Source organism: Acipenser ruthenus, chromosome 2 (assembly GCF_902713425.1).
Source record: "Acipenser ruthenus chromosome 2, fAciRut3.2 maternal haplotype, whole genome shotgun sequence".
Taxonomy (NCBI): domain Eukaryota; kingdom Metazoa; phylum Chordata; class Actinopteri; order Acipenseriformes; family Acipenseridae; genus Acipenser; species Acipenser ruthenus.
In genome coordinates this window covers 90885258-90903881 of record NC_081190.1, presented here as the reverse complement: position 1 = coordinate 90903881, position 18624 = coordinate 90885258, and the positions used below count along the sequence as shown (strand labels likewise).

At 39.6% G+C, this 18624-nt stretch overlaps 1 protein-coding gene across 3 annotated transcripts in view; it reads left to right on the top strand.

Moving 5' to 3' along the window:
- The window catches only part of exoc6b (exocyst complex component 6B), a 222834-nt gene that overhangs the window by 103747 nt on the left and 100463 nt on the right, over window positions 1–18624 (top strand). For all 3 annotated transcript variants that reach the window (XM_059003718.1, XM_059003723.1, XM_059003726.1), the window contains exons 15-16: window positions 368–477; window positions 15890–16001. In XM_059003718.1, coding sequence (XP_058859701.1) covers window positions 368–477; window positions 15890–16001 — 222 coding nt within the window. The remainder of the gene's footprint in view (window positions 1–367; window positions 478–15889; window positions 16002–18624) is intronic.

Sequence of the window (18624 nt, the reverse complement as noted above, 5' to 3'; positions counted from 1 at the left end):
GCCCAGGGGTGTCTTAGTAAATTTGCAGTAAAACCAGGAATGGATAAAACTGTTATGCAATGGGAGTCTTATTTCCATCCCTGAACACTGCAAAACTATGAACTGGGCAGGTAAGAGCCAGCAAACTCAATGTCTGACAAGCAGCAAGTTCTGTGAATATTGCAAAGTCTGGTAGAATTCATTATAGAATAGTATAGTGAAGCCAGTATTGAGGAACTGAGCCCCGATAGACCAGACGACCTTTCTTATGTTGTCTCCATTTGTTTAGCAAGGTCTTGTTTTCTGTTGTGACCCTTGGACCAAACGAGTTCATCAGCAGCCAGACACTGTAAAACACTGTGATTGACTGCTGTGCTTTACCTTACAGCTCCCTTTCCCAAAGAAGTTCCCGTTCTCTGAGTTTGTGCCGAAGGTTTACAGCCAGCTGAAGGAGTTCATTTATGCCTGCCTGAAGTTCTCTGAGGATCTCCACCTCAGGTAAGGAGTGTCCGAGAAAGAGACCCTGGTTCCCTGAAATAGAAATGTATCCGTTACACAGTGGGTTAACCTATTATGCCCAATTCAACTGAACACTCTACCAAAGCTTATGCCCTCGACGTCAGCACGCCTCTGCCCCCACAGGAGACAAAACTGCGTGCAGGACTGCGCTCAACGCCATACATTTTCTTCAGCCTACTGTATATAACGTACACAGCGACCAAAGAATTGTAATGGATACATTTCTATTTCAGGGAACCAGGGTTATGATAATAACCTAACGTTCCCTTTCAAGTACGAAATGTATTTCATTACACAATGGGTAAGTATACCCAAGCCGTCGCAAGGACATGACTTGCAGAACAGCCAATTTGTCATCACCTCGGGTGGAGCCTCCACTCTGTGCGACACGGGACTCCCCTTGATAGGAGGTGTGCGGGCTGTGTGCTACCCGATGGAGATGGGGTGAGCGTAGGTTGCCCTGGTGGTTGATATAAGCCACCACAGTTGCGTTGTCCGTCCTGATCAACACGTGTCTCCCCTGCACCTCCTGGAAGAAACTCTGCAAGGCCAGAAAAACTGCCTGCAGCTCCAGGACATTTATGTGTAGCCCCACCCAAGGGGGCTGCCACACACCTTGCGCTCCTCATTCGTTCCACACAGCGCGCCAGCCTGAGCCGGAGGCGTCCGTGGTGAACACCTCTCTTCTGGTGATACTGCTCAATGCCACACCTGTTTCCACCACGAGAGGGCCTCCATACATATTGTATTGGGATACAGACAGGCGGAGATGTGGTTGCAAGAGGGGGTGATTCACCCTGCGATTGAACCACGCTTGGAGAGGGTGGATGCAGAGAAGACCCAATGGAAGGGTCTGGGATGCTGATGCCATCAGGCCCAGAAGCCCCTGGAAGGTTGACGACCTCCCGTGACATGCTGGGCTGAAACAGTCTCAGGCACATGTGGAGCCTCTGGATTCTGACATCTGACAGAGTGGCGATCATGCTGCTTGCGAGGGGCTAGAGAAAGGCCAAAAGGCAGAACAACTCGTAAGCAGTCCCTTGGAAGGAGAACCTCAGATATTTCCTGTGGCCGGGTCTTATTGGGACATGGAAGTAGGTGTTCTTCAGGTCCACTGTAGTCCACCGGTCTGATAGACCGCAAGAGCTGTTTCAATGTCAGTAGCTTGAACTTCCTGCTCCTCAAGAACAGATTGAACTGTCTGAGGTCAAGAATGGGCCGTGGGCCGCCATCCCTCTTCTGCACCAGGAAGTACCTGGAATAAAACCCAGACTCCAGGTCGGAGGGGTCTATTACCTGAATACCCTTCTCTGTAACAGGGTCTTCACCTCTTGGAACACCACCAGGGCATCTTGAGGGTTGGAGACAGAAGTCTAGTTGGCTCCTTGAATAAGGGCCCTGGACCTGTGGTAGAAAACCCCTAGGGCTGCTGCTGAGCCGCTGGTGGTTTCGCAGTTGCCTATTGTGCATAAAGCGGTCTGCAGTATTGGCGGCGGTGCCCCCTCTGTCTGGCTGCGCAGCCAGAGTTAAGGTAGAAGAGAGATAATAAATAAGGCAAATCCACTGCTGCCGCTGGCCAGAAGGCCGCGAAAACAGACTCACAGTAAAAAACACAAATAATTTATTTAATAATAATTTATTTATTTATCGAGGTGAATTAGCACCCACCTACACCAGCCCCATGAACTTCAAGTTGAATAATAGAATTTGTTTCCTGAAACAATTCAGATGGTTTTATATTTAGGTGTGATTTAGTATTCATTCTTCACTAATAACTTTGATATATGTTTACAGTAAAGGAACACGTTCAATTGATTTGGTTATGCTGGACTGCCTCAATGCTAATTTGAATTCCAATATTGGAGACTTTAAAATGACCAGGCCTGTGAATATGCAACACCAACAAACATTGGGCCAACCTTCTGCTTAATTTAATTATTTATTTATGAAAAAAAAGATTGAAACTGCATGTTTTTGTCAGTTCCAGAAATGTCACAATTTTTCCCAATTTAAAATGAAAAAAATATTAGAAGGTAAAGAACAGAGTATTTAAACTCATTATGAAGGTGCAGGGTAATGATAGTGCTGCTCTTCTGTACGTCCTGCAATGTTACTGTAGATCACTACCGAGAATCGTCTGTTGGCAGGCATTTAGATTCAAGTATTCACCGAAAGAGAAAGGCGGAAATCCAGAGCAATACTGTTACTGCTTTACTTGCAAAGAAACAAAAAATGGCAACTTCCATGTTTCAAAAGTCCACTGAAAACCGTGAAGCACGAAACACATTAAATTTTGACCTGACAGAGGCGTTTGTTTGTGCAAATATCCCTCTTGTAAAATTGAGCAACCAAAAGTTACGGACATTCTTCAGACTGAGTTTAGCAAATTGTGGAGTGATTCCTCCATCAGCCCAGCTGAGACATGAATACTTACCTAAAGCTGCCGAGTATCACAAACAGGAGATTATGGAATTGGTAAAACAGTCTGGTTGCTTGTCAGTGGTCATGGACGAGTTGACTGATGCCCAAGATCAGTATAGGTTACACATATTATTTGTTTTGCAAGACCTAAATGGTGAACATGCACCTGATGTACTAGAACTGAAAGCTGTCCTTGCAGATACACTTTACCTACAGGTTGTTAATTACAACATCGTTTCACAAGCTATTGTATAGTGCTTGAATAACTTTGATGTTGATTTTGATGTTGTCAGTGCATTTATCTCTATATTTGATGTTTACAAAAATAATAATAATCTGTGCACACAATTGATAAAATAGTTTTGCGCACATTCCGCAAAATACAATACTTTACCCCCGACACTGCCTTGAATTTTAAAGAGAATTTCCACGATCTTCACAGGGCCTTACTTATCACTGCCCCCCTCAAGAAACAATAAAGAACATCTCCTTGGCAGTTTATTTTGAAAAGTCCTGCTTTCTCCATCCCTCCTGTTAATTAGTCGATTATCAGCGGGGTCTGAGCTTGGCAGGAATGCTCGCTGTGTAACAGGATAGGGTAACCCTGCCTCCTAATTACAGGCTATTATCGTTATTATAAAGGTCATTATTTCATTGCAAAAAAAAAAAAAAAAGCGCAAAACGTCCTGTTTCTTGCAAGCTGCAAAAACACTGCAGCACAAATGGAGTTACAGGGATTGAATTTCACATCTAAATAGAAAAAAACTGAAAGAAATGTATCTGTTAAGGAAATTGGTTTAATGTATGTGCTCTGGGAGGCTGCTTGTGTGCCTCTCTAGTCATCTGAGCAGCGTTGAATAGTCATCCCAGTCCGGCAGGATGACAGTTTCAATTAGCTTTTATTAGGATGTCTCTCTGATTGTCAGATCTGAGTGACAAGGTCGCCTTGTCAATAGCAGAAAGCACGCAGGGTCAGGGCTGCAGTGGGAGAGACGCAATTGCGGTGCATTTTTAGGACTTTTTGTTCTGTTCAATCATGTACTGTTTATTTAAAGGGGCAGTCAAGTTTATTTTTCTCCTTTTCTTTTCATTTCAGTTTCAGTGTATTTTTTTTTTAAACCATTCTCGTATAATTAACAATATAAACACAAGATAGATGACTTGTGTGTGTCTGTCTATATATATATATATATATATATATATATATATATATATATATATATATATATATATATATATAGTAGTGTTCAAAAGTTTGGAAACAACAAATGATTTACAGCAAGACTAAGGGGTGGGGATTGTATTGCCCATTTTTCCTAACACTCGATCCTTTACTTAGTAAGTATCTTGCTATCCTCGATTAGAAAATCGTCTCCTCTGTATAGTTATGCTAAATATTTTGATTAGCAAGACATCTTACAAGTAGAATGGTCCCCCAAAATATTCTCCTTTTTCTAGGAAAGCAATACAACTGGGGATGGGATGAATGCAAAAATACAACTTTGTGTGGGTTTTATGAAATGATTTTTCCTTGTAATTTCATTTTCTTGCTCTTTTAAAAATGTCTTCTTGAAAATGACAAACAAATAACAAGGTACCTTTTCCCTATGGTGAGTCAAAGTGTTCTTCTCTTGCACATTTCTAAACTCCTAGATTTGGTTGCCAGGTGACTTATAGAATTTAATGTACTGTATGCCGGTAAGGTCTGTTTATTATGGCATACGCCCTGGGAACATGTTAAAAAGATACATTTTAATGTACTGTTTTTTATATAAAGTGAAACTTTTTGTGGAATTTGAATTTTAGTTTTTTTATTTAAAATGCTTTACCAGTAAAATCCATTTGAGATGGACATCTTGTTACGAATGGTGTCTTGAGGATAACAGCATGGCGTATTTTTGCAGACAGACATTAGACGCTACTAACAAACAAACATGCATTAAAACGCATCAATGTTACTAACGCAAAACGGGGTGGCAAACCTATTTTCGACTCTTAAGAACCATTGTACTTCCTGCACATTTTTTATTTAAGAAATACTTACTGTTTACTAGTTTAGCTTGAAAGTAATTAGCAGCCGATCAGTACAAAATAAGTGATCATTTTGAAAAAAACAACATAAAACAAAAAAAACAGGTCATTTCTCTAGTCACGAAGAATGGTGGGCATTGGTAGCACCTAGCCTCAAAAACGACACACGACCACCCCAGCCTGCCTACACAGCTGTGGTGGGTGCTGTGTTTGATCTTATATTGATATGTGACTGATTCATTCATCTTCTGAGCAGATGTAAACAGGGAAATTAACATGCAGGTGTAAATCATCATTACTGTATAACCCAAAGAGTTAAGCTTGCTATACCGTGGCAGCCGTATGCTGTTGGTTGACTGCTTGTCTGCTACCAACATATGCCCCTTGAAAATGATATGTTTACGTCTAGGAGTGTTTCCTGGAAGTAAATGAATAAACAAATACGTTAATTTATTTAGTTCAGTTCAAACCCTGCTATAATGATGCAATTTGTTAATTAAAAACAGGTTTGTATTGTGGGTTTTGGCAAGCAGGGATACAAATGTGTGCCCTGAAAATGTAATTGGCAAATGTTTACTTACATGTCTAAATTAACTTGAATTGCTGTTTTGCTCATTACCGACATTGATATTTAAAATGTGCTGGACAGTGTCCCCCTTTCTGAGGAAGTCACAATTTCAGTTCTGTAATGTTTTCTAATTAGACCTTTGGGACACAGCGCCCCTTTTTTGAGGAATGTTGTTTGTATGTTCTACTTCAATTTGGAACATGCAGATATTATAATTAAGGCTGGGATTTGATCACTGAAATTTGTATCAAAAATCACAGAGCAGTCGATAAATTTGTTCAAGATCACAGAGGAAGGGGGAAATGGTGTGTTAAGTCACGGGGATAAAAATTCAACTACTGTATGTCTTTAAATACAATACACCTACGTAAAAAAGTATACTAGTCTGTCTATACAAGTAGAGGAATAGAAAAATTCATCTAAATATAATTTTTTTTTTTATTTATTATGATTTTCACAACATCAATGTGAACCGAAGTGACAAACTGATAATTCTGTAAATCGGTGAGCTTCACCGCGTATACTACAGACAAAAAAGTTAATTTGATATAACATTCAGTGGGTTTTCGTCCCAGCATTACAAAGCATTGCACATTGAACAAAACAATACACCTCTTTTTAAATATGCTTGCTTTGTGGCAAAGTATTGAGTTAAGTTGTCAATGGCTGGAAAAAGTAAGGCAGCTGAGCTAGTTCAACATCATTCGTGAAAAAAGCTTTTTTCTTTTTTTTTTTTTTTGATAAGGTGAAATTTCAAGCAGAGTTGATAAATTTCAATGCTCTTTCTTAAAATGACAAACACCAACAAAGATCACAGATTCCTTGACACTTGCGACTTAATCCCATTATAGTAGCAGTGTTGTAGAGGTAATGGTTGCTGTCACTTCCTGTACATTTCGAGCCCTAGGAGTGCCTCTCTGCACTAGGGGGTGTGTGATAATACCAATATACTGGTATAGTGAAATATTCATCAGGCAATACAATAACCAGTATCTGAAGAACAATACCGGTATTTTTGGTTAAACTGATTCAGGGAAACGTCAACTGGAAAATGTTGGCTATTATCTCACGAGATAAACGCTTCCCGCGAAAACTCGTAATGCGAGCTGTGCTAACAAAAAAAAATTCTGCAAAGTCACATGTGCGGAATCATTTCCTCTTGAAAAAATCGAAAAAGGATGGCTGTATAGCATCAGACATTGCGATATGTTGTTTATGCAAGGCTGTACATTGAACTTGAGGTAACATTTAATAGGTAATGCATGCGCCTCGCATGTGACTTTTAGGCTACTCCCCCTTGATCAGTGCTGCCAGATTTGTTGTTTTTTCCAGCCAAATTTGGCTTATTTTGAAAGCACCTAGTAGGTAAATATTGTCTTTGGTGGTTTGATTATTTTTTGGCTGTTTTTATCATGCATGTTTTGTTTCTATTCCTTTCGATTTACGAGGTCATCACCAGCGCAGAACATCAATCCCCACAATGCCCTAGTATATCACATGTTCGCCCCGTCTTTTTTCTGGCACTCTGCATCCAATAAAAATACGAATTACACAAACGCTCAGTGATTTTTTTTATTCGTCCCCAATTTAAGAACTGTATCAGTGCACTTTTAATTGTTTTTACATTTATTTGTAAAGACTATCTGTTGACAGTTCTGGACAATGTAATTTTGCACTATATTCTGAATTTCTTTTTTTTTTCCTGGACCTACTGCATTTGATCTTATCAGATAAAAAAAAATACAGCAGTCCTTGTGAAAAAAACAAACAAACAAGTAAAGTAGTTTATAACATTACTTAGCAGTATTTTTTATTTTAAATAAATGTGTAGTACTTTATTTATGCTTTTGTAATATATATTACATTTTAAAAGCAAGGTCAGTCGTTATTCCAAACCCCAGGTCTCTGCACTGACCGACATATAAAGCAGCATTAAACCCGTGTTTATGGCCACAGTCATACAATGCACTTTTGAAAAACATGTTTAACATAAAATGAAAATAAATGTTATTTATAATAACAATTTAAAAATGACATTTAAAATCAATGTTTTTAGAGAATTTTAAATTGCTTTCAAACCACTGTTTTACTATTGTTCAGTATTGCAGTATATCACAATATTGTCTTCAGTATTGCAATACAGATCCTCAGTCCCAATACCCACCCCTAGTAAGCATGAGGGGTCTCGAATAGGTGTGGAGTGGGTTGCTGCATGTTAATATACTTTAAATCTTTTGTGTTAAAAATGTCACTGCATACCAAGATGATCATGGAAAATAGTTCTGAGCAAAGAAAGGAGAGGACAATGGGGTATAAAAGCATAGGGACTACTACTTCATCAAAGACTACTACTGTATATCAGTTACAAAAAATATAAGAATAAACTAGAGTTGCCAGCAACTTTACTGCTTCCAGTACCAGTACCAGTAACAGTAACAGTACCAAACACTTTAACAAATAGTGCAGAATGCATACATGGGGTACTGTATGTGTTCCATAGTAACCATGACCCTATCTTTACAAGGAGTTATTAGCCAGTTTTGTAAGTTGATGATATCATCCCAAGTGGCTGCCATGTTTTTCTTCCCATGAACAACGTTTAAAGACAAACACACTAGGATCATGTGTGCCAATTTTTGGTTCAATCGGAGTAGCGGTTTCAGAGACATTGAAGATGTCATCCAGCGTAAGGTAAAATTAGGTAAAATTGTTTTTTTTTCAAACCATGTGACGTAGGACATATGTTCAATTAACATCTACCAACTTGCCATAAGCATTTACCATCCTACCAAATTTCGTCAGTTTTCAAGCAACTTTTGGTGGAAAGAATAATGAGTGTAATCCTAGCAATAACAATAGGCTTCCCTAAAAAATGCAATAAAATAACCTTGAGATTCGGTGGCCCATTCTGAAGCACTGTAATGCCCTTGGCATGCCATAACAACACACTAAGACACTGCCATCAATAGGGCTGTAACGATTCGTCGTGTATCAGTGAATTGTGATACTTTCTTTACATGATACAGTATATCATATTGTAATAGAGGTATGTATTGTTAATATTGTGATACTAGACCAAAAGCACAACATCGCTCATTGCAGTTGACCAAGTGGTTCTTGAATGACGAATAAGTGTATTTTATAGTTTGTATGAAGACATACTCACAAAAGATTGGTTTTATTACAATGTTTGTCAATGTCTCGTGCCTTTAGCACCCCAAAAAACTTTACATACAGTTTTTGCAGCATACTCTTATTTCTTAACTAAACAAATATGTACTCCCCTTTATTTATTTTTTGTCTTTTAACAAAATAGTGCCTCTTTAAATGACCATTTGATTTTTATACAGCATACAATTAAGAACTTAAAGAAGTGCAAATTTAACCCCTTAAGGTACACAAGGAATTGAGCAGTTATTCAAACAGTTTCTTCTTAAAATACATGGACTCAAGTACCACAAGGAAACTGACAACCTGTCAGTAAATTTAAGCCCTGTTTTGTTCACCCCATTGCAGAAATAAGAAAGTTAGCATCATTTTATTTATGGGACCTTAAAGGGTTAAGACCAACTTTATTCTTTATTCCTGTGAATGTCCCAATAAATTCTCTTAGTACCCTAACATATCTAATGATTTAGTGTTGGATTATGGATTCCTCTCTGTAATGATTGATACATGCGTTTTTACTAATTTGACGGGAGAAATTACTTTTTTGTGGAATGGAGAAATACTGAAATAAGCTCTTTTGCTTGCTTTTGTCACACACATTGATGAATAAGAAAAAAAAAAAAAAAAATAAATACATCTTGATTGGTTTATGGAGAGACCAAATTGCATTTCTGAGCTCTAATATTCTGGGATCATACATTATTTCTCATTGGAGGTAAGGGGGTTTAGTAGAATCCTTTACATGAAAGAGAACCCGCAGGCCAAAGGACCCTTCCAATATGTTTTCTCCTGACGTGACAACTGACTTATTATGTCACCCTCTTTCATTCCTTTCATAAGGTTGACATCCCTGACCTGAGGACCTGTTACACAACGGGCATAGGTTTGGGGGTAGGTTTACGCACAGCGGTGACGTGTTCTGCTTCTGTTACCGCACTTGGCTCGCTCTGGCCAATAATTAAGTAATTAATCGCGGGGGTAGTTAATGCACAGCCCCGGGCCTAATCCATTTTAAGAGGCCACTTTCAGCATTCTCTCGACATGCATCATCTTCACTCAGTCCTCAGTGGGCAACTCTAGTGCTTCAGACTTGAGCTCAGTAACTTTGTTCTGCCTGCTTGGAAGGAGGGTGGGCGTGGAGATTGTTCAAAACCAATTTCGGTGCACTCCTGTCTAAAAGAAGGCTTGTGAAGTACTTTCAGGGGGAAGTTAATTATCTCCTTTGATAGTCAGCATGACTAGTTTATTTCAGTAGCATGTTTGCCTCTCGGAGCTCCTGCTAATATCTCTCGATTTTATCAATACCAAAAAGCAAAACCACAAATTTCAGCAATAAAGAACAAATAACAATCTTAACATTAGAGCAACAGAACTCTGGACCATTAAAGGGGATAGGAAACACTTTTCGGTTTGTATGTAAATGAGAAGATAGATGGGAAAGCAGTGTAATCTCTGGTTTGTTTTGATTGTTTTTGACATCGGTATATGTGAAATGAGCTGTTTAAGTTCTGCGGCCATTCAAACTGTAATCCGCCATTGCTGGAAATCCCTGCTGTGACATCACTGGTTGGAGAAGGCAACGGGAAAGGAATGTGATTTCTCTCATGCAAATTGTGTGGAAAATGTCACATTTTAACATGAGATTCAGAGCTTTGTAATTGTCACTGATGATGATTTTGTACAATGTCATTATAACAAAGTAATGTATATGTTACGGTTCATATATAAAATGTACACATTTACCACTTAATCTATAGGTAAATATATAGATTAAGTGGTAAATGTGTAGATTTACCAGCTCAGCGGTCAATGTATAAAATAACTGGTATATGTGTAGATTTACCAGCTCAGCGGGCAATGTATAAAATAACTAAGGAGATGGTAGTAAACTATCACATTTACTTACATCCACAATCACTATCTGGCAACAACAATTCACAATACAAAATAATGTTTTGCCGGCAAAATGACATAGCACACTGTATGATTCTCACTGAAATGAGATGAGGTGTGCACTTAGGTTATGCTTTTTTCTAAATATTTTTTTGTATTTATTATTACATTTATGTAGTCCTTTTTATACAAAAGTATCACAAAGCACTGTACAGTACATAGCAGAAAGAACAAACCACATTTGTATAGCATGTCACACATACAACAGCCAAAGTCAGACCATTTAAATAAGATACACATAATACAAAAGCAGCAATTTTTTAAAGTTACATTAAAACCCACTAAGATAAGAAAGCCATTTTATAAAAGTGTGTTTTTAGTCGACTTGAAAACTGTAATGGTCCCAGCTTCCCTGATAAACGAAGGCAGAGCATTCCATGATTTAGGAGCTCTACAAGAAAAAGCCCTACCTCCCGTGTTGCTTTTGTTGACCCTAGGAATAACCAGCAGCCCTGCATCCTGTGATCTCGAGAGTGCGGTTTGGAAAATACGGGGTCAGTAACTCCTGCAAATAACTAGGTGCTAATCCATTCAGGGCCTTGTAAGTTAACAGCATAATCTTAAAATAAATGTTATACTGAACAGGGAGCCAGTGTAAAGAGGCCAAAACAGGGGGTAATATGTTCACTTTGACTGGTTTTAGCCAGAATTCTAGCAGCGGTATTCTGAACAAGCTGCAAGCGGGATACCACACGTTTTGGGACACCAGAAAAAAAGTGCATTACGATAATCAATTCTTGATGAAACAAAGGCATGCACTAGTCTCTCGGCATCAGATACAGAAATAATTGGTCTAAGTTTGGCTATATTTCTCAAATGGTAAAAAGATACTTTAGTAACTTCCCTAATATGATTCTCCGATGACCCCCAAACTCTTAATTTCTAGTTTACATTTTGATGAGAGACTGCAAGGGCCGAGCTCATGTAATCCCACATTTCCTTTTAGTTGGTTCTGTCAGCCCACCAGCATAACCTCTGTTTTATCTGAATTCAACATTAGAAAATTCTGTGACATCCAATGCTTGATGTCTGTAAGGCAAGTAGCTAATAACACCCAGACAGAAGAAATTCCTGGCTTTAGGGACAAATATAGCTGCATATCATCAGCTTAGCAGTGGAAGTTCACTCCATGTCTGCGGTTAACGTCACCTAACGGTAGCATGTATAATGGAGTCAGACAGCAAGGGACCTAGAATGGAGCCCACAGACAACTTCCGATAATGCCGATTTTACCTCCCCAATAGAGACGAACTGAAACCAGAAAGGTAAGATTTGAACCAGGATAGGACAAGACCAGACAGGCCTACTGTACTTTCAAGACGATTCAGGCGATCGAGTAGGGTGGAATGGTCTACCATATCAAAGGCAGCATTTAGATAAAAAATAATTAATACTGATGGAAAGCCCAAGTCAGAGTATCAGCAGATTGTTCACAACTCTGACAGGGCCCGTCTTGGTGCTATGTGCAGCATGAAAACCAGTCTGAAACTTCTCAAATATACCATTAAGAGTTAGAAATGTTTGTAATTGAATTGCAACAACTCTCTAGAACCTTATCTAAGAATGGTAGGTTGGAGATTGGCCTATAGTTATTGAGGACTTTAGGTTCCAAATTGTGTTTCTTAAGCATAGGCTTTACCACAGCTGAGGGAACTATACTGGAGGAAAGTGAACCATTTATAATTTTTAAAATGTGGGTATTAGTAACACCAAAAACTTTTTTTAATAGTTTTGTAGGATTAGGATCAAGAGAGCATATAGTAGCTCTCATATGTCAAACTAACTGTTCCTGTAAGGTAATCAAAGAAAAAGCTCACATAGTAGCCTAAGTAGGTGTAGTTGGTAAGAGTCCTCCTGGATTCTCGGAGCGTTCAAAATGACTAACGGTTCGCTGTGGTGGATGCAGATATATTCTAAAACTGTTTTTATTATTTATTTCTGTATTTGTCATTTTAATGTTTTTTGAGAAAAAAATGATATTCCACATATTGTAAATTTGGGTTTTATAAACCAGCCGGTCCAGTGCTCCACCCAGTGCCATCTCAGGTAAACCGTCAATACGGCAGAACACATCAACATTTAAGTGCCAGTTCCCGTAGTTTTAAAAGTATTTTTATTGTGTTATATGATAAATACAAGAGTGTTTGAGTGGGAAATGTTATCTTTTTAGCACTTGATGAATAATATTCCCTTCCCCCTTTAAGAATGATTTATTAATTAATTGATTGAACTCTGAACCATTAATAATGATTGATTAAATTCTGAACCATTAAGAATGACTGACTGAACTCTGACCCATAAAGAATGACTGGTTGATTGATTAATTGATTGCAAACTCCATAAAAATATATATATTTTGTAATGAGCTGGTCCCGGGGCGGGCTGGTGAGATGGGCGGGGCTGGCGTGCTGACTGCTTGACCCAGAAGAGCGCATTCCGCGGGTCGGGGGCATGGTCGGCACGCTGGAGTGTACGGGAGAACTCGGCCTGTACTTTGACATCCAGTGATGTTACCCACAGTCAGGCTGGGGCCCCGCTCCCTTTCGTCTAGAGCAGGGCTTCTCAAACTCGGTCCTGGGGACCCCCTGTGTCTGCTGGTTTTCATTCCAACCGAGCTCTCAATTACTTAACTAGACCCTTAATTGAACTGATAATTTGCTTAATTAGACATTTTTACTTGTTTTCAGCTCTTAAACAGTTGCAGTTCAAGTTACTTATCAAATGTTACAGCTAACTTGAAATAAGCAACTGATTAGGAGCTGAAAACAAGTAAAAAGGTCTAGTTAAGCAAATTATTAGTTCAATTAAGGGTCTAGTTAAGTAATTGAGAGCTTGGTTGGAATGAAAACCAGCAGCCACAGGAGGTCCCCAGGACCAAGTTTGAAAAGCCTTGATCTAGAGTGTTCCGATCGCCAGACTGAGGCACCTGTGCTGGGGGATTTCCATACAGCTGTCATTCTAGAACCTTCCAGTAGGGTGAGGTGTCCGTTCTGGATTGGCTGGAATGGGCACCGCCTCCATCCAGCTCTCCTATAAAAAGAGCTGAGCCCTGCATCCCGGGGTCGCACTGAGAGAAAGAGAAAGCTCTGAAGAGGGAAAGAGCTAGAGAGAAGAGAAAGTCGACTTGTGGAAGCATGAGCTGTTGCTGACAGCAGCTTTGTAAAAGCGATTATTAAGGTTAAAACAAATAGTTTAGCCTTGAAACCTTGTCTTGCGTCCTTCTTATATACAGACAGTATATACAGTACATCCTCGCTATAACACCCTTCATTATAATGAACCTGGCCCCTGGACCCCAAATTAATAAAACCAAAAAAGATAATATAAACAAATACTGTCAACATCCCAGCCTGTAAGCACGGGATGCCACCTCCGCAGTGAAGTCAGCTCTTTTGTCTTAATAAGAAGCGTGCACTGTGTAACTGTCTCCGAAATGAGCCATTTTATGTTGCAACAAAGCTGGAAACTAAGTAGTAACGCAGGCATATCTCTGTCGTGAGTATAGATTGTCAAAAAGCACTCTGTTTTTTGGCTTGTTCAGCAACCATGCGGCAAAGCAAGATTAAATAAAACAAAAACAACGAAAAAGAAACTTGAGGATCTGATTTAAGTTTTCATGTCGGGTTGATTTGGAATATAAGATCAGTTTGGGATTCTTGCATGTTGAATTAAGATTTGTGCACTTTGAAACGATTCATGTCAGATTGATTTTGAATAACATTTTAGCTTCAGTTTGATATTTTTGCTTTTTGTACTGTGTTTGAATTCCTTAACAAATTGGATAAAGCAAAGGCAGAATACTGCATATATGAAATGAACAGGTATATGTAATTCTACTTTTATTCACAATGTCATCTCATTAACCTAATCCAATTTTGATTGTACTTTTGCTATAATGAACCCTTTGATATAACGAACAAAAGGCTTGGACCCCAACAGGTTCGTTATACTGGGTGCACTGTATACATACATATATGTGTGTGTGTATATGTATGTAACAAAAGAGTCATTTGTGCAGTACAATGCTTAATATTGAAGAGGTGCTGACCAGTATAAGGTGAAACACGTTGTTTGTTTTACTATCATGTTTTTAAACAAATGAAGAATATTTTGATGAATATAAACCAGCAGGAGTTGTGCTTTGAATCATTTTGAAAAAGAAAATGTTGGGAGTGAGACTATGAATGTCCTTACGGAAACTTTTTTGGTAAGCCATTAAAACTGAATGTTTGGCTCAAAGATTTTTGTATTGCCAAGAAACTCTACCTTCACTAGAGAGAGAGAGAGAGAGAGAGAGAGAGAGAGAGAGAGAGAGAGAGAGATTACCGACCATTATCTGACTTTCTTTCATAAGATTTGTCAAACACCACTTGCGTACATCTAAACATGAAACACACATGTGACAGTTTATCAGCAGCTGTTCCATAGAGCTCAAATCCAGTTCAACCGGCAACAGGAGACTTAAAACAGTTCTAATTTCATGAATAGATTTGCCAGTATGTAATCAAAGCTCGTGAAATTTAAGGGCAGATGATCAATAATCGATGCATCGGTTCATTGTTGCACCACTAGACCACCACTGCACCACTAGACAGTACTTGCACACTTAAGTTGTACCTTCTTTCCTTTGCTGTCTTCCACAGTGAAATCCTTTTGGACATTAGGCACCATCTTCTGGGGGTTATGTGTGTCTTGGCATTTTTTTACATTTCACCACGATTTGCTATTCTGTTTTAAAATTCTCCCTATCTAACGTAATATAGCTTTAAGTCCTTCTAATTGTAATCTCGTTTTAAATCTCGCAAGCAGAGTCTCCAGTAGAAATGTAAGAATTTGCTGCCATTCGGTATTTGGGGTGGGTTTAAAGTATTCAAAACAAATCAATGATAGATACGAGTCAGAAAGCAGGGACATTGCCCAATCACAATATTTCCCACTGTTGTTTTTTTTTTGGGGGGGGGGGGGGGGGGGGTAGAGGAGTAAAGTCAGTATGAATTGAGTAACCATTTCCAGTGTTTTTCCGGTGTTTATTGGCTGTACATCGATTTCATTTGTTTTGTATTGTGGGGGGGTATCGTTTATCAGTTAAAACCGAAAATCAGAAGCCCTATGTATAATACATGTTTGAAATGGGAGACAGTTGATAAAATATTAGTATTTTGAATTGATCCCCCCCCCCCCCCATCCGGCTGTGTTTCTGGTGCCGTGTCGTCATCTGATGAATTCTTTTATTTATTTATTTTCATCCAGTTCTACAGAGATTGATGACATGATTCGCAAATCAACAAACCTGCTGCTGGCCCGAACTCTGAGCAACTGCCTGCAGAACGTCATCAAGAGGAGGAACGTGGGCCTGACTGAGGTACAGTGCGGGGTTCAAAACACACACGGTCTCAGCATGGGTCACCTGCAAATAAGTTGGTGCTGTGTAATAGACTCTTCACTGTCAGTGACCGGCAATTGAAAAGGCACAGAATGCTTGGGCATATAGTTGAAAGTATAGAGTACAAATCAAGGGAGGTTATCATGAGCTTTTAAAACTGGTGCGACCATACTTACTGTACTGTGTTCAGAGCCAGTGTTCAACAAAGAGCAGCCCGACTAATCCTGTGGTTTAAAGGCGTGAGCTGTTGCACTTGAAGGTAGACAACAGTTACATACTGGGATGAAAGATTTGGGTGTTAAGGGGCCTTTGTCCACAAATGAGGTTGACTGTGCTTAGAAGCCATTATGGTTTTCTTATAGACAGTACTGTATATAATGAAACATTCCATGTTTCTATCATAAAAAAAGAAGTAAATGGAAGTAAATGGATAGGATTTCTGTTTAATCTCTACACCTGGGGGCCCGCTGCTGTCAATATGGATTTCAAAGCTCTACTCGTTCAAGGCTATCAGTCAGCAAGGAGCATTCATTATTATGTTCATTATGTTTTCATTATATATTTTTCTTTTTGTGACTTGCGAGCATGATGGTTTCAAGAGGTCCATAGCTATCTTCCCCTACCCATCATTGCAGGTGTTTTTGTGTGTACTGTGCTTCTTGCAGATTGAAACTGCTTACCTATCTCTGGATCAGAGATTGCTTATAATTGAGTGGACAGTCAGATTTGATTACCTGGACAGGTATGCCTTGTGCTGCAATTGGCATTATATAATGAGAATGTGATGAGGCTCTAGACATTTCTCTAGCTGCTGTAGTTTAAATTCGAGAACCTTTTGATTCTTGGTATTATTATTTATTTCTTAGCAGACGCCCTTATCCAGGGCGATTTACAATCGCAAGCAAATACATTTCAAGTGTTACAGTACAAGTAATAATACAATTAAGAGCAAGATAAATACAATGACTTTGGTTCAAGCAAGTACAAGTGTGACAAAATACAATTCAATAATACAGCAGATAACAGTGTCAGTGATAGTTACATCAGGATATGATTAAATACAAAATACTACAGATTAAACACTTGGCAGATTACAGTACTCTGAAGTACAGGATTAAATGCAGTAAAATAGGGGGCAGATAAGAGCAAATAAAGTGCATTTAAGGAAGGGTGATAAGTGTCCCAGGGGAAAAACAGAGGAGTTCTACAGGTGCTGTCTGAAGAGGTGAGTCTTAAGGAGGCGCCGGAATGTGGTCAGGGACTGGGCAGTCCTGACATCTGTAGGAAGGTCATTCCACCACTGCGGAGCGAGGGTGGAGAAGGAGCGGGCTCTGGAGGCAGGGGAGCGTAGAGGAGGTAGAGCCAATCTTCTAGTGCAGGCGGAGCGGAGAGTTCGAGTGGGGGTGTAGGGAGAGATGAGGTCTGGAGGTAGCTGGGTGCAGTCTGGTCAAGGCATCTGTAGGCTAGTAGGCTTGAACTGGATGCGAGCGGTGATCGGGAGCCAGTGGAGTGAGATATGTAGTGAAGTTGCGTGGGAGAAGCAAGGCAGAGAGAACACCAGACGGGCAGCGGAGTTCTGGATGAGCTGGAGCGGACGGGTGGCGGACGCAGGGAGGCCAGTCAGGAGGTAGTTGGAGTAGTCTAGGCGGGAGAGTACCAAGGCCTGGACCAGGAGCTGGGTGGCGTAGTTGGTGAGGAAGGGTCGGATTCTTCGTATGTTGCTCAGGAAGAATTGGCAAGTGCGTGCCAGAGTGGAGATGTGCTGGGAATAAGAGAGGCAGGGGTCCAGGGTGACTCCGAGGTTCTTAGCGGAGGAAGAGGGAGAGAGTATGGTAGATTCCAGAGGAACAGAGATAGAGAGATCAGAGGAGGGGGAGGAGGAGGAGGGAAAGAAAAGGAGGTCAGATTTAGAGAGGTTGAGTTTGAGGTGATGCGAGTGCATCCAGGAGGAAATAGCAGACAGACAGGTAGAGATACGGGAGGGGATGGTGGAGTCAGAGGTGGGGAAGGAGAGGAAAATCTGAGCATCATCAGCATAGAAATGGTATGAGAAACCATAGGATGCGATGAGGGGGCCCTTCAAGCGGGTATAGAGAGAAAACAGGAGAGGACCGAAGACTGACCCTTGGAGGACTCCTGAATGATTTTGTTGTACACATTTAAAGTCTTAGCTGAATTAGAGGTGTTTATTTAAAGACCTACTGGTAAAGTCATTATCGATTTTAAAAAATACACTGTCTACCGGAATAGGGGCGTGCAGATTCACACAGTGAACCATGATATTTTTCTTGGCGATACGATTACGATACAGTGACCCCTGTATTGACACTGTGTTTTTTTTTTATTATTATTTTTTTTTTAAGTCAAATTCAATCTGTTAACATAAACATGAGCATGCATTAATTTGTGTTTAGACTGATAATTAGAGAATAGTATTTATTAGCATACACTTCAGCAGACTCAACTGGTTTAAAATCCAGTGTGAGTTTTTGTGAACTAGAACATATATATCTCTTAGTGTTCCTCCAAGAAAAAACTCAAAATATATAATAATTATATTTGTTTTAAAAATAATCTGCATTTGGAGAACTGTTTTTGTTTG